The 13998-nt window shown below is 43.8% G+C and overlaps 1 protein-coding gene across 1 annotated transcript in view; it reads left to right on the top strand.

Moving 5' to 3' along the window:
• The first annotated feature begins 353 nt into the window (after positions 1 to 353).
• LOC119292707 (COBRA-like protein 7) overlaps positions 354 to 13998 on the top strand; it is a 170472-nt gene continuing 156827 nt past the window's right edge. Inside the window, exon 1 of the mRNA XM_037571440.1 lies at positions 354 to 455. Coding sequence (XP_037427337.1) covers positions 354 to 455 — 102 coding nt within the window. The remainder of the gene's footprint in view (positions 456 to 13998) is intronic.

The raw sequence follows: 13998 nt of genomic DNA, 5'->3' as shown, positions 1-13998 counted from the left end.
CCTCTCCCTCGTGACGTTGGCCAGGTCTAAGGCCCTCCAGAGGAGAGCCCCAAGCCCGGCCTGAGAGGGGCGCCAGGTGCGCCTTCCTATACGAGAGGGGAAGGCACCCCGTCAGTGGGCGCAGGTCCTGAGGCAGGGCCACCGGCTGCTCCATCCTCCTGAGGTCCACGGTGGAGCAGTTGTTTCTTCTTCTTGGGGACGACCTCAGGGGAGTAGGCGGCGCCTTCGTCATCCGGGTTCTTGACTTTCGTAGCCTGGTAGGCATGCTCGAGGGAGCACATCGCATCCTTTTCATCGCAGGCGACTGTGATGATGCCGCAGCTTCCTGGCATCTTGAGGACATTGTAGCCACGATGGGTCACAGCCCTGAACTTGGTCACTTGGCCAGGGTCGGGTACCTGAGGATGGCGTTGTATGGGAGGCAAGTGTGGGCGGCATCAAAGTCGATGAGCTCAGTACGGTAGTTGTCGCGCTTGTCGAAGGTGACAGGGAGGCGGATCTGCCCTATCGGGGTGGTGGAACCGCCGGTCACTCCTGAGAAGGGCTTGGTAGGCTGAAGCTGGTTGTATGGAACATGAAGCCTATCGAACATCTCGACAGAGAGAACATTGAGCCCCGCGCCGCTATCGATGAGTGTCTTGGTGACGAGGACGTTGCTGATGATGGGCGAGCAGAGCATCGGGAGGGCGCCGGTGGTGGCCATGCACTTGAGCTGGTCGGAAGAGTCGAAGGTGATGGCGTACTGATAACCCACAAGTGTAGGGGATCGCAACAACTTTCGAGGGTAAAGTATTCAACCCAAATTTATTGATTCGACACAAGGGGAGCCAAAGAATATTCTTGAGTATTAGCAGTTGAGTTGTCAATTCAACCACACCTGGATAACTTAGTATCTGCAGCAAAGTATTTAGTAGCAAAAGTGGTATGATAATAAAGGTAACAGTGGCAAAAGTAAAGATACAGTTTTTGGGTTTTTGTAGTAGTTGTAACAGTAGCAACGGAAAAGTAAATAAGCGAAGAACAATATATGAAAATCTCGTAGGCAATGGATCAGTGATGGATAATTATGCCGGATGCGATTCCTCATGTAATAGCTATAACATAGGGTGACATAGAACTAGCTCCAATTCATCAATGTAATATAGGCATGTATTCCATAAATAGTCATACGTGCTTATGGAAAAGAACTTGCACGACACCTTTTGTACTACCCTCCCATGGCAGCGGGGTCCTAGCAGAAACTAAGGGATATTAAGGCCTCCTTTTAATAGAGAATTGGAACAAAGCATTAGCACATAGTGAATACATGAACTCCTCAAACCACGGTCATCACCGAGAAGTATCCCGGTTATTGTCACTTCGGGGTTGTCGGATCATAACACATAATAGGTGACTATAGACTTGCAAGATAGGATCAAGAACACACATATATTCATGAAAACATAATAGGTTCAGATATGAAATCATGGCACTCGGGCCCTAGTGACAAGCATTAAGCATAGCAAAGTCATAGCAACATCAATCTCAGAACATAGTGGATACTAGGGATCAAACCCTAACAAAACTAACTTGATTACATGGTAAATCTCATCCAACCCATCACCGTCCAACAAGCCTACGATGGAATTACTCACGCACGGCGGTGAGCATCATGAAATTGGTGATGGAGGATGGTTGATGATGACAACGGCGACGGATCCCCCTCTCCGGAGCCCCGAACGGACTCCAAATCAGCCCTCCCGAGAGAGATTAGGGCTTGGCGGCGGCTCCGTGTCGTAAAACGTGATGAAACTTTCTCCTTGATTTTTTTCTCCCCGAACGTGAATATATGGAGTTGGAGTTGAGGTCGGTGGAGGTCCAGGGGGCCCACAAGATAGGGGGGCGCGCCTTACCAGGGGGGAGGGGCGCCCCCCTGTCTCGTGGACAGGCCCTGGGCCCCCTGGTGTATTTCTTTCACCCAAAAATTCTTATTAATTCCAAAAAGTGCCTCCGTGGATTTTCAGGACATTCCGAGAACTTTTTTTTCTACACATAAAACAACATCATGGCAGTTCTGCTGAAAACATCATCAGTCCAGGTTAGTTTCATTCAAATCATGCAAGTTAGAGTCCAAAACAAGGGCAAAAGTGTTTGGAAAAGTAGATACGTTGGAGACGTATCAACTCCCCCAAGCTTAAACCTTTGCTTGTCCTCAAGCAATTCAGTTGATAAACTGAAAGTGATAAAGAATTTTTTTTACAAACTCTGTTTGCTCTTGTTGTCGCAACATGAAAAGCCAGAATTCAAGTTTCAGCAAATATTATGAACTAATCATACTCACAATAACACTTAGGTCTCACAATTACTCATATCAATAGCATAATCAGCTAGCGAGCCATAATAATAAAACTCGGATAACAACACTTTCTCAAAACAATCATAACATGATATAACAAAATGGTATCTCGCTAGCCCTTTCTGAGACCGCAAAACATAAATGCAGAGCACCTTTAAAGATCAAGGACTGACTAAACATTGTTATTCATGGTAAAAGAGATCCAGTCAAGTCATACCCAATATAAACCAATAATAATGAATGCAAATGACAGAGTGCTCTCCAGCGGGTGCTTTTTAATAAGATGGGTGATGACTCAACATAAAAGTAAATAGATAGGCCCTTCGCAGAGGGAAGCAGGAATTTGTAGAGGTGCCAGAGCTCGATTTTAAAATAGAGATTGAATAACATTTTGAGCGGCATACTTTCAATATCAACGCAACAACAATGAGATGGCTGTATCTTCCATACTACATGCATTATAGGCAGTTCCCAAACAGAATAGTAAAAGTTTATACTCCCCCAACCACCAACAAGCATCAATCCATGGCTTGCTCGAAACAACGAGTGCCTCCAACTAACAACAACCCTGGGGGAGTTTTGTTTAATTATTTTGATTTGCTTTGATCTTTTGGATCACGGGACTGGGCATCCCGGTTACTGGCCCTTTCTCGTGAATGAGGAGCGGAGTCCACTCCTCTTGAGAATAACCCACCTAGCATGGAAGATATAGGCAGCCCTAGTTGTAACATGAGCTGCTCGAGCATACAAAACAGAATTTCATTTGAAGGTTTGGAGTTTGGCACATACAAATTTACTTGGAATGGCAGGTAAATATCGCATATAGGAAGGTATAGTGGACTCATATGGAACAACTTTGGGCTTTATGGAGTTTGGATGCACAAGCAGTATTCCCGCTTAGTACAGGTGAAGGCTAGCAAAAGACTAAGAAGTGACCAGCTGAGAGAGCGACAACAGTCGTAAACATGCATTAAAATTAATTCACACCGAGTACAAGCATGAGTAGGATATAATCCACCATGAACATAAATATCATGAAGGCTATGTTGATTTGATTCAACTACATGCGTGAACATGTGCCAAGTCGAGTCACTCAATTCATTCAAAGGAGGATACCATCCCATCATACCACATCATAATCATTCTAATAGCATGTTGGCACGCAAGGTAAACCATTATAACTCATGGCTAATCAAGCATGGCACAAGCAACTATAATCTCTAAATGTCATTGCAAATATGTTTACTTCATAATAAGCTGACTCAGTAACGATGAACTCATCATATTTACAAAAACAAGAGAGGTCGAGTTCATACCAGCTTTTATCATCCCAATAAGTTCATCATATATTGTCATTATTGCCTTTCACTTGCACGACCGAACAATGTGTATAATAATAAGAGTGCACGTGCATTGGACTAAGCTGGAATCTGCAAGCATTCAACTCAAGAGAGAAGACAAATAATATGGGCTCTAAATTAAATAAACAATCATGCATATAAGAGCCACTAAGCATTTTCAATATAGTCTTCTCGACCTCCAAAGGAAACAAAAGAAAATAAAACTATTTACACGGGAAAGCTCCCAACAAGTAAAAGAAGAATGAGAAATCTTTTTGGGTTTTCATTTTAATTCTACTACAAGCAAGGAAATTAAACTAACTAATTTTTTTGGTTTTTTCTTAAGGTTTATCAAACACACAAGAAGAAAACTAGAAAAAGAAATTTAAACTAGCATGGATAATACAATGAAAGAGTATGAGCACCGACGACTAGTGTGTGAACATGAATGTAAAGTCGGTGAGAAATACGTACTCCCCCAAGCTTAGGCTTTTGGCCTAAGTTGGTCTAGTACCAAGGACCGCGTGGTTGATATCCATAAGTGAAACTGGGGTCGTACTAAGATGCAGCGGCAACCGCCTCCTGAGCTGCAGCGTGTTGGCGAGCTGCCTCTGCTACCCTCTCGTATTTAGCTGCTTCCTCCTTGGTGACAACATATCTTCCTTTTGCCCGATAATCAAAAAGGTAGGGAGCAGGAAGAGTAACAGGGTCGACGTTGCGTCTGTCATAGATTAGGCGATAATGGAGGAATTGCTCATTCCTCTCAAGAAATTTATGATTGAACATAGCTTCTTTATCCAAATAAACAGGAGGTAAAATCATATCCCCCTCTCGTGGGGCTATATTAAGATAATTAGCCACACGGGTTGCATAAATTCCTCCAAATAAATCTCCCTTTCTACTATTATTCTGCAACCTATGTGCAACTATTGCCCCCAAGTTATAACCTTTATAACCTGAAACAACACTCTTGAGGACACACAGATCAGGGACACACATGTGACATGCTTTGTCTTTACCGTTAATGCATCTACCAATAAAGAGAGCAAAATAATGTATAGCAGGAAAATGAATGCTTCCTATGGTAGCTTGTGCTATGTCCCTAGATTCTCCCACAGTAATACTAGCAAGAAAATCTCTAAATTCAGATTTACGAGGATCATTAATATTACCCCACTGCGGGAGTTTGCAAGCAGTTGTGAAATCTTCTAAATCCATGGTATAAGATGTATCATAAATATCAAACATGACACTAGGAGAATTACGCGCACAGTTATATTGGAACCTCCGCACAAAGGAATCAGTCAATTGATAGTACTGAGGACACTTATCTTGTAAGAAGTCCTCCAGCTCGGCATTACGCACATATGCGTCAAATTCCTACTTGAAGCCTGCTTCGACCATAAAATCACCGGATGGCCACTTACAAGCTCATACATCCGCATCCCTCGGCAGTTCAACATCTTGCTCACGTATAGCAATCCTTGGCCCTTTCTTTGCCGAGGAACCACCTTGGTACATTCTTCTAAGCATAATTCTTTTTCTGAAAATTTCTAAAATTTTAGTAACTTCCAAATAAAAGTAGATAAAACTAAACAAGATTGGTAGCAACTATTCCTACAAGTGCGTAGAGCCTATATCATGCATTAGAATTGCTTGGGACCTCATAAATTTAACATGCAAGCTCAAGAACATGGTCACCTATGCAGCAAAAATTTGCAATGAATAAAGTGCTAGATCAAACACTAATTGGACCAATGGAGGAGTCACATACCAAGCAACAATCTCCCAAAGCAGTTTTGTGAATGGAGCTTTGAGCAAGGAGATCGAAAATCGCAGCAAAATGAGCTAGAACTCGTGCTTGAGCTGGATGGGGATTTTTTTGGGTAGAAGATGAAGTGTGTGGTGCTGGCATAAGTGGAGGGGGGCCACTAGGGGCCCACGAGACAGGGGGCGCCCTCCACTCTCGTGGCCTGGTGCTTGCCCCTCCTGCAGTGATTTCAGTGCCTAAAATCCTCAAATATTCCATAAAAAATCATAATAAATTTGCAGGGCATTTGGAGCACTTTTATTTTCGGACTATTTTTTAATGCACAGATAATTCAGAAAACAGACGGTTAATACTATTTTTGCTTTATTTATTCTAAATAACAGAAAGTAAAAAGTGGGTACAGAAGGTTGTGCCTTCTAGTTTCATCCATCTCGTGATCATCAAAATGAATCCACTAACAAGGTTGATCAAGTCTTGTTAACAAACACATCCCGAATAACACGGAACCGGAGAAATTTCGAATAACACTAAGTTACCTCAACGGGGATATGAAAATCCCCAACAATAAGAATATCATACTTTTTTTTGACAGTAGGGAGAGGAAATTCAAAACCTCCAATAATGATAGTTGGAACTTTTCCAATAGAATTGATGCTATGAACTTGAGATTGTTTCCTCGGAAAGTGTACCGTATGCTCATTACCATTAACATGAAAAGTGACATTGCCTTTGTTGCAATCAATAACAGCCCCTGCAGTATTAAGAAAAGGTCTACCAAGGATAATAAACATACTATCGTCCTCGGGAATATCAAGAATAACAAAGTCCGTTAAGATAGTGACATTTGCAACCACAACAGGCACATCCTCACAAATACCGACATGTATAGCAGTTGATTTATCAGCCATTTGCAAAGATATTTCAGTAGGTGTCAACTTATTCAATTCAAGTCTACGATATAAAGAGAGAGGCATAACACTAACACCGGCTCCAAGATCACATAAAGCAGTTCTAACATAATTTCTTTTAATGGAACATGGTATAGTTGGTACCCCCGGATCTCGAAGTTTCTTTGGTATTCCACCCTTAAAAGTGTAATTAGCAAGCATGGTGGAAATTTCAGCTTCCGATATCTTTCTTTTGTTTGTAATGATATCCTTCATATACTTAGCATAAGGATTTACTTTCAGCATATCAGTTAAGCGCATACGTAAGAAAATAGGTCTAATCATTTCAGCAAAGCGCTCAAAATCCTCATTATCCTTTGTCTTGGATGGTTTAGGAGGAAAGGGCATGGGTTTCTGAACCCATGGTTCTCTTTCTCTACCGTGCTTCCTAGCAACAAAATCTCTCTTATCATAACGTTGATTCTTTGATTGTGGGTTATCAAGATCAACAACAGGTTCAATCTCTACATCATTGTTTTTGCTAGGTTGAGCATCAACATGAATATTATCATTAACATTATCACTAGGTTCATGTTCATCACCTGATTGTGTTTCAGCATCATAAATAGAAATATCATTGGGATTCTTAGGTGTGCCTACAGTAGGTTCACTAGAAGCATGCAAAGTTCTAGAATTTTTCTTCTTATTATTTTTAGAAGAACTAGGTGCCTCTAAATTATTTCTCTGAGAATCATGTTTGATTCTCTTAGGGTGGCCTTCAGGATACAAAGGTTCCTGAGTCATTCTACCAGTTCTAGTAGCCACTCTAACAGCAAAGTCGTTTTTATTATTTAATTCCTCAAGCAAGTCATTTTGAGCTTTGAGTACTTGCTTAGCTTGAGTAGCAACCATAGAAGCATATTTGCTAAGGAGTTGAAGTTCACCTTTAACTCTAGCCATATTATCGCACACGCGTACTATCTCGAAAGCATTATTCTTTAACTCTCTACCAACATAAGCATTAAAACTTTCTTGTATAGCCATAAAGTCATCAAATTCATCTAAGCATGGGCTATGAAATTTAGTAGAGGGGATTTCAACTTTATCATATCTATAGAGAGAATTTACCTTTACTACCTGTGTCGGGTTATCAAGACAATGTGGTTCTTCAACAGGCGGTATATTAAGACCATGTATTTCTTCAATAGGAGGTAAATTCTTAACATCTTCGGCTTTAATACCTTTTTCTTTCATTGACTTCTTTGCCTCTTGCATATCTTCAGGACTGAGAAATAAAACAACTCTCTTCTTCGGAGTGGGTTTAGGAATAGGCTCAGGAGTTGGCTCAATTGGTTCAGGAATTACTTCAGGAATTGGCTCGGGAAGAGTCCAATTATTTTCATTAGTCAACATATTATTCAATAGTATTTCAGCTTCGTCGACTGTTCTTTCCCTGAAAACACAACCAGCACAACTATCCAACTAGTTCTTGGAAGCATCGGTTAGTCCATTGTAAAAGATATCAAGTATTTCATTTTTCTTGAGAGGATGATCAGGTAAATCATTAAGTAACCGGAGAAGCCTCCCCCAAGCTTGTGGGAGACTCTCTTCTTTGATTTGCACAAAATCATATATTTCCCGCAAGGCAGCTTGTTTCTTATGAGCAGGGAAATATTTAGCAGAGAAGTAATAAATCATATCCCGGGGACTACGCACACAACCAGGAGCAAGAGAATTATACCAAGTCTTAGCATCACCCTTTAATGAGAACAGAAATATCTTAAGAATATAATAATAGCGAGACTTCTCATCATTAGTAAACAGGGTAGCTATATCATTCAACTTGGTAAGATGTGCCACAACAGTTTCAGATTCAAGGCCATAAAAAGGATTAGATTCAACTAAAGTAATAATATCAGGATCAACAGAGAATTCATAATCCTTATCAGTAACACAGATAGGTGAAGTAGCAAAAGCAGGGTCAGGTTTCATTCTAGCATTAAGAGACTGCTGCTTCCATTTAGCTAATAATTTCTTAAGATCATATCTATCATTGCAAGCAAAGATTTCCCTAGCAGCTTCTTCATTCATAACATAACCCTTAGGAACAACATGCAATACATAATCATTGGGAGAACCTTCATCATCACTATCATCAATAATAGCATCTTCAATAATTTTATTCCCCCTAACTCTAGCAAGTTGTTCATCAAGAAATTAACCTAATGGCAAAGTAGTATCACGCACAGAAGTAGTTTCATCATGCATAGCAGAAGTGGCATCATCAATAACATGCGACATATCAGAATTCATAGCATTAGCAGGTTTAGGTGTCGCAAGCTTACTAATAACGGAAGGAGAATCTAATGCAGAGCTAGATGGCAGTTCCTTACCTCCCCTCGTAGTTGAGGGCAAAATAGTAGTTCGATCGTCTTTCAAGTTCTTCATAGTGATCAACAGATGTAAATCCCAAGTGACTCAGAGAATAGAGCTATGCTCCCCGGCAACGGCACCATAAATTAGTCTTGATAACCCACAAGTGTAGGGGATCGCAACAACTTTCGAGGGTAAAGTATTCAACCCAAATTTATTGATTCGACACAAGGGGAGCCAAAGAATATTCTTGAGTATTAGCAGTTGAGTTGTCAATTCAACCACACCTGGATAACTTAGTATCTGCAGCAAAGTATTTAGTAGCAAAAGTGGTATAATAATAAAGGTAACGGTGGCAAAAGTAAAGATAACAATTTTTGGGTTTTTCTAGTAGTTGTAACAATAGCAACGGAAGAGTAAATAAGCGAAGAACAATATATGAAAATCTCGTAGGCAATGGATCAGTGATGGATAATTATGCGGATGCGATTCCTCATGTAATAGCTATAACATAGGGTGACATAGAACTAGCTCCAATTCATCAATGTAATGTAGGCATGTATTTCGTAAATAGTCATACGTGCTTATGGAAAAGAACTTGCATGACATCTTTTGTCCTACCCTCCCGTGGCAGTGGGGTCCTAGCGGAAACTAAGGGATATTAAGGCCTCCTTTTAATAGAGAATTGTAACAAAGCATTAGCACATAGTGAATACATGAACTCCTCAAACTACGGTCATCACCGAGAAGTATCCCAATTATTGTCACTTCGGGGTTGTCAGATCATAACACATAATAGGTGACTATAGACTTGCAAGATAGGATCAAGAACACACATATATTCATGAAAACATAATAGGTTCAGATATGAAATCATGGCACTCGGGCCCTAGTGACAAGCATTAAGCATAGCAAAGTCATAGCAACATCAATCTTAGAACATAGTGGATACTAGGGATCAAACCCTAACAAAACTAACTTGATTACATGGTAAATCTCATCCAACCCATCACCGTCCAGCAAGCCTACGATGGAATTACTCACGCACAACGGTGAGCATCATGAAATTGGTGATGGAGGATGGTTGATGATGACGACGGCGACGAATCCCCCTCTTCGGAGCCCGAATGGACTCCAGATCAGCCCTCCCGAGAGAGATTAGGGCTTGGTGGCGGCTCCGTGCCGTAAAACGCGATGACACTTTCTGCTTGATTTTTTTCTCCCCGAACATGAATATATGGAGTTGGGGTTGAGGTCGGTGGAGGTCCAAGGGGCCCACGATATAGGGGGCGCACCCTACAGGGGGGCGCCCCCTGCCTCGTGGATAGGCCCTGGGCCCCCTGGTATATTTCTTTCGCCCAGAAATTCTTATTAATTCCAAAAAGTGCCTCCGTGGATTTTCAGGACATTCCGAGAACTTTTCTTTTCTACACATAAAACAACATCATGGCAGTTCTGCTGAAAACAGCGTCAGTCCGGGTTAGTTTCATTCAAATCATGCAAGTTAGAGTCCAAAACAAGGGCAAAAGTGTTTGGAAAAGTAGATACATTGGAGACGTATCACGTACTTGCACCACCTAAGCGGATGCGTCGCCTCGAGCCTAGGGAGGGCCGCATTCACCTCACACGTGAACTACTTGGAGATGCAACGTGAGGCTGGGGCCAAAGCACCGCCTAGGATGCAAGCAATGGCACAAGGCTCTTGGAAGCCCCCAACCCACTCATCCTAGTGGTGGTCTCATTCCTGCTTGGTGGTGGCGGCAACGGAGGAAGGCCAACGTTGCCCTGGGGGTGGTCCTCGCGAGGCTGGTCCCTCCAGGAATCCTCGCGAGACTGGCCCTGCCAATGGTCCTCACGAGGCTGATCGCACCATTTCTGGTGGGGATCGTGGCTGTCCCAGCGTCCTCCGCCTCGGCCACCTCCGCAGCCGTAGCCTTGATCATTGCGCTCAGGGCGATGACTGAGGGGACCGTCGCAGATGGCCCTGAGCTCCTGGCAGTCATTGGTGTTGTGGTTGTGCATGTTGGGGAAGACGCAGAATGGGCGGCTGCCCTTGGATGACTCCGGGTGGTCGCAGCCGCGCTTCATCTCTGGTTCGGCCGCGAGCACGACCGGTCCCTTGCGCTTCACGTCCTTGGCCTTGGTCTTCTTGTTTTCTTGGTCAGCCTCCGGAAGTTCCAGGAGGGAGAGGCGACCTTCCTCAACTCTCGCACACTTGGTTGTCATGTTGAACATCTCCAAAGCCATGCACAAGTCCTCGTGTATGGGGAGCTCCTCCTTCATCTTGACGTCACGGACACCATTAGTGAACGCCGAGATGATGGCTTCATCCGACACCTTGGGGATCTTGAGGCGAACATTGTTGAAGCGTTGGATGTACTTCTGCAGGGTCTCTCCTGGCTGCTGCTTGATGCGCCACAGGTCGCCCGCAGCTGGTGGGCGGACGCGAGTGCCCTAGAAGTTGGCAACGAAACGCTCTCGCATCTCGTCCCAGGAGGAGACCGATCCCGCAGGGAGGTTCAGGAGCCACGAGCGCGCGCCGTCTTTGAGGGCCATGGGAAACCAGTTCACCATAACCTTCTCGTCGCCATTGGCTGCTTCGATGCTCAGCTCGTAGAGCTGCAGGGACACGGCAGGGCTTTGTGGGCTCAAGGAGGAGATGAGTGCCATGCTCCTCCTTTATGTGTGGGAGTTCACGGAGCTTCAAAAGCGGCAGGAGTCCACCACAAAGATGCTCGAGGTGTCGGCGGCATTGCTGCAGAAAGCGGAAGATACGATAGGCGGTCAGGCGAGCCAGCTGGAGCGTGAGCGGGCCGATCGTGACGAGGTCCAGGATCGCCTCAATCACTTGGTGGACCAGGTTGCCATGCACGTGTTGTGGCTGCGTGATGCCTACCGTCGTGCCAGTGCGACCATGTTGACCGTCGGGCTAAACCCGTTCGACCACCCCGTCGACTTTAACAAGCTGCGGCTTTTAGACATGGTCTCTATATCTCCAAGGAGCTAAGCCGTCTCCGCACGATGGTGGGGGCGGAGCTGGACAAGGAGGGGTTGTGGGCGTCCATCGTCGTTGCTGGGAGAATCCTCTCAGGGCTTTGTCACTGAAATCCATTTGTGCCATTGGACGCCGTCTTTGACGAGCTGGCTCCCGTCGACTAGGAGTGGGCTCTGCGGGCGGTGGCACCCTGCATCACCAACGTCGTGCGCCTCGAGAAGTAGAGGGACTTCGGTGGCATTTAGGAGTCCTCTGCATGGGCATGTCCATGTCTCGGCGCAACATGACCGTTGGATCAAACTCAGACGGTGTAGCTCAGTCACTGTAGCACAAAGCGTGTGGGTGTGTTTGGTTGCATTCTCATCTCAATATAGTTGTTCCCTCTTCATGCATGCTAATCTCAGCACCCCTCTTCATGCATTCTCCTAGTATATTTGTATTAACCTACTAGAGTGGACTCATGCACCCTTCATGCTCTCAAAGTGGGTTGAGAAGGGAACTTTTGCTCCCATGCACCCTTCATACACCCTGCCTAACACCGATTCGTGCTTCATATGGTTCATGTTCTATGGAGTACTGTAGCACCATACTCTCCGTGCGCTGTAGACCTAGTTCTGTTAACATTGATCTCACTGTTCATTCTCGACCGGACAGTAAAAAAAGGTATGTTACATTACTGTCCATATAGTTGACATGCGCACAACATCATTTGTTATCGTCATATCTTACTACACTAGCAACAAGATATATAGTACTGACATATGAACCACTGCACATGCCTACTAGTAGGAGTATTGTGTAAGTTCAAGTGGCTGTCATGTTTCGCACTCCTCCGTCGTAAGAGTGGAAACACTTGTTGTAATCATTTTTTTCTTCAGAAACAGTGGACATGCTCTACCGTGCGAATCATCCTCGATGGTCGTCGGGAACCTTACTACTCACTTTCGCCGACGTGTGGGACAACCAACATCGGGGTCCACTTGCCATGCACTAAATTTCTCCGTACTAGAGTGCACAACTGCACGGTAGACTACACCGGTCGAAGTGCCGCAGTAATGCCCAATGAGACGTCAAGTCACAAAACCCCCCACCTTTCCAGCAGTAAGTTGGATGGATGAAGCAACTATCATTTCACTCTTCTCCCTCATCTTCCTCTCTTGAAGAAAACCCCAACTCGCTTCTCCCTCATCCTGTTCCTCATTTCTTCAAGAAAACCCTGACGCGCTTCTGTCATTGTTCATCTCTCCCAAAGAAGGAAAGGTGAGCGCATCAATGGTGTTGCTTTTGCTTCTGGCCAAGGCCTGGTCTTGCAAACCCGCGACTGATCCTATAACTCCCTCTCTGGTCTTCTTTTGGGTTTGTGATTATGGTTTCTTTTCTTTTATTTCTATTTGACAGTTTTTTATGGACCCTGGAGCACCGGCCGAAGTGATGTCTATGGCTTTGGCCAAAACCGTCGAGGCTTAGGGTACGAAGAAGCACAAGCACCCCGCCGAGACTACCACAGACAAGCTCAAGGCCATTGCCCTGTCCAAGCCCTCCTCTCTGGGATCCCTCGTTAAGCCAGTCCAGGTAATATCTCTTCTTGACGAACATTTTGGCGATCTTGATCGTGTTTTTTCATCTAACACACAATACTAGTACTGGTAGTACAACTTCCTGGGTGATCTTGCATGTGATTTTTGTGTGCCAAATGACAGTTCCAAATTGCTCTTTTGACCAAAACATGTGAGAGTTTGACATACATATGATTATTGCACATAACACTGATTTCTTATAGATTACTTTCGACTACTTTATCAACATTAATGCTAGCTATAGGAAATGCAAGATTTTAGCTCTCATGCCTTTGAAGAAAGGATAGTAGCCTCGGTAACTTGTGTTATGGATATTGCAAGTAATCCCTCTGCTCTCATGCCTTCAAAGACATGTTCTAGTGTCTTTGTTCACTCATTTCTGTGCCTATACATAGTCTTATATGGAGTAAAATATCAAAAATCATCTTATATTTCTAAACGGAGGTGGTAATAAAATATTTGGTTTCTGTTTGAATTAGAACCAGGTCTGCGGTGGATATGAAGTTCTCAAAGTCATGCCATGTGAACTGGAAGACCTGAGGATGAGTTCTACTACTAAACTATCTAGCTAATGTGTCCTTGTCGTCACGTGTCGTGAACAAGTGTTTTCTTGTAGCATTGTTGTTAGGCGTGTTCTCCAGGGTGTACTTCACCACAACAATTTCCTAGTTGTGCCTTTGATTATGAAGGGTGTGGTTCTTGTAAAGCTTCCTGACAAAT

The sequence above is a fragment of the Triticum dicoccoides genome, chromosome 4B (genome assembly GCF_002162155.2).
Source record: "Triticum dicoccoides isolate Atlit2015 ecotype Zavitan chromosome 4B, WEW_v2.0, whole genome shotgun sequence".
NCBI classification, from domain to species: Eukaryota; Viridiplantae; Streptophyta; class Magnoliopsida; order Poales; family Poaceae; genus Triticum; species Triticum dicoccoides.
The sequence above is the reverse complement of the archived record's forward strand: the minus strand, read 5'-3'. Positions and strand labels throughout refer to the sequence as shown.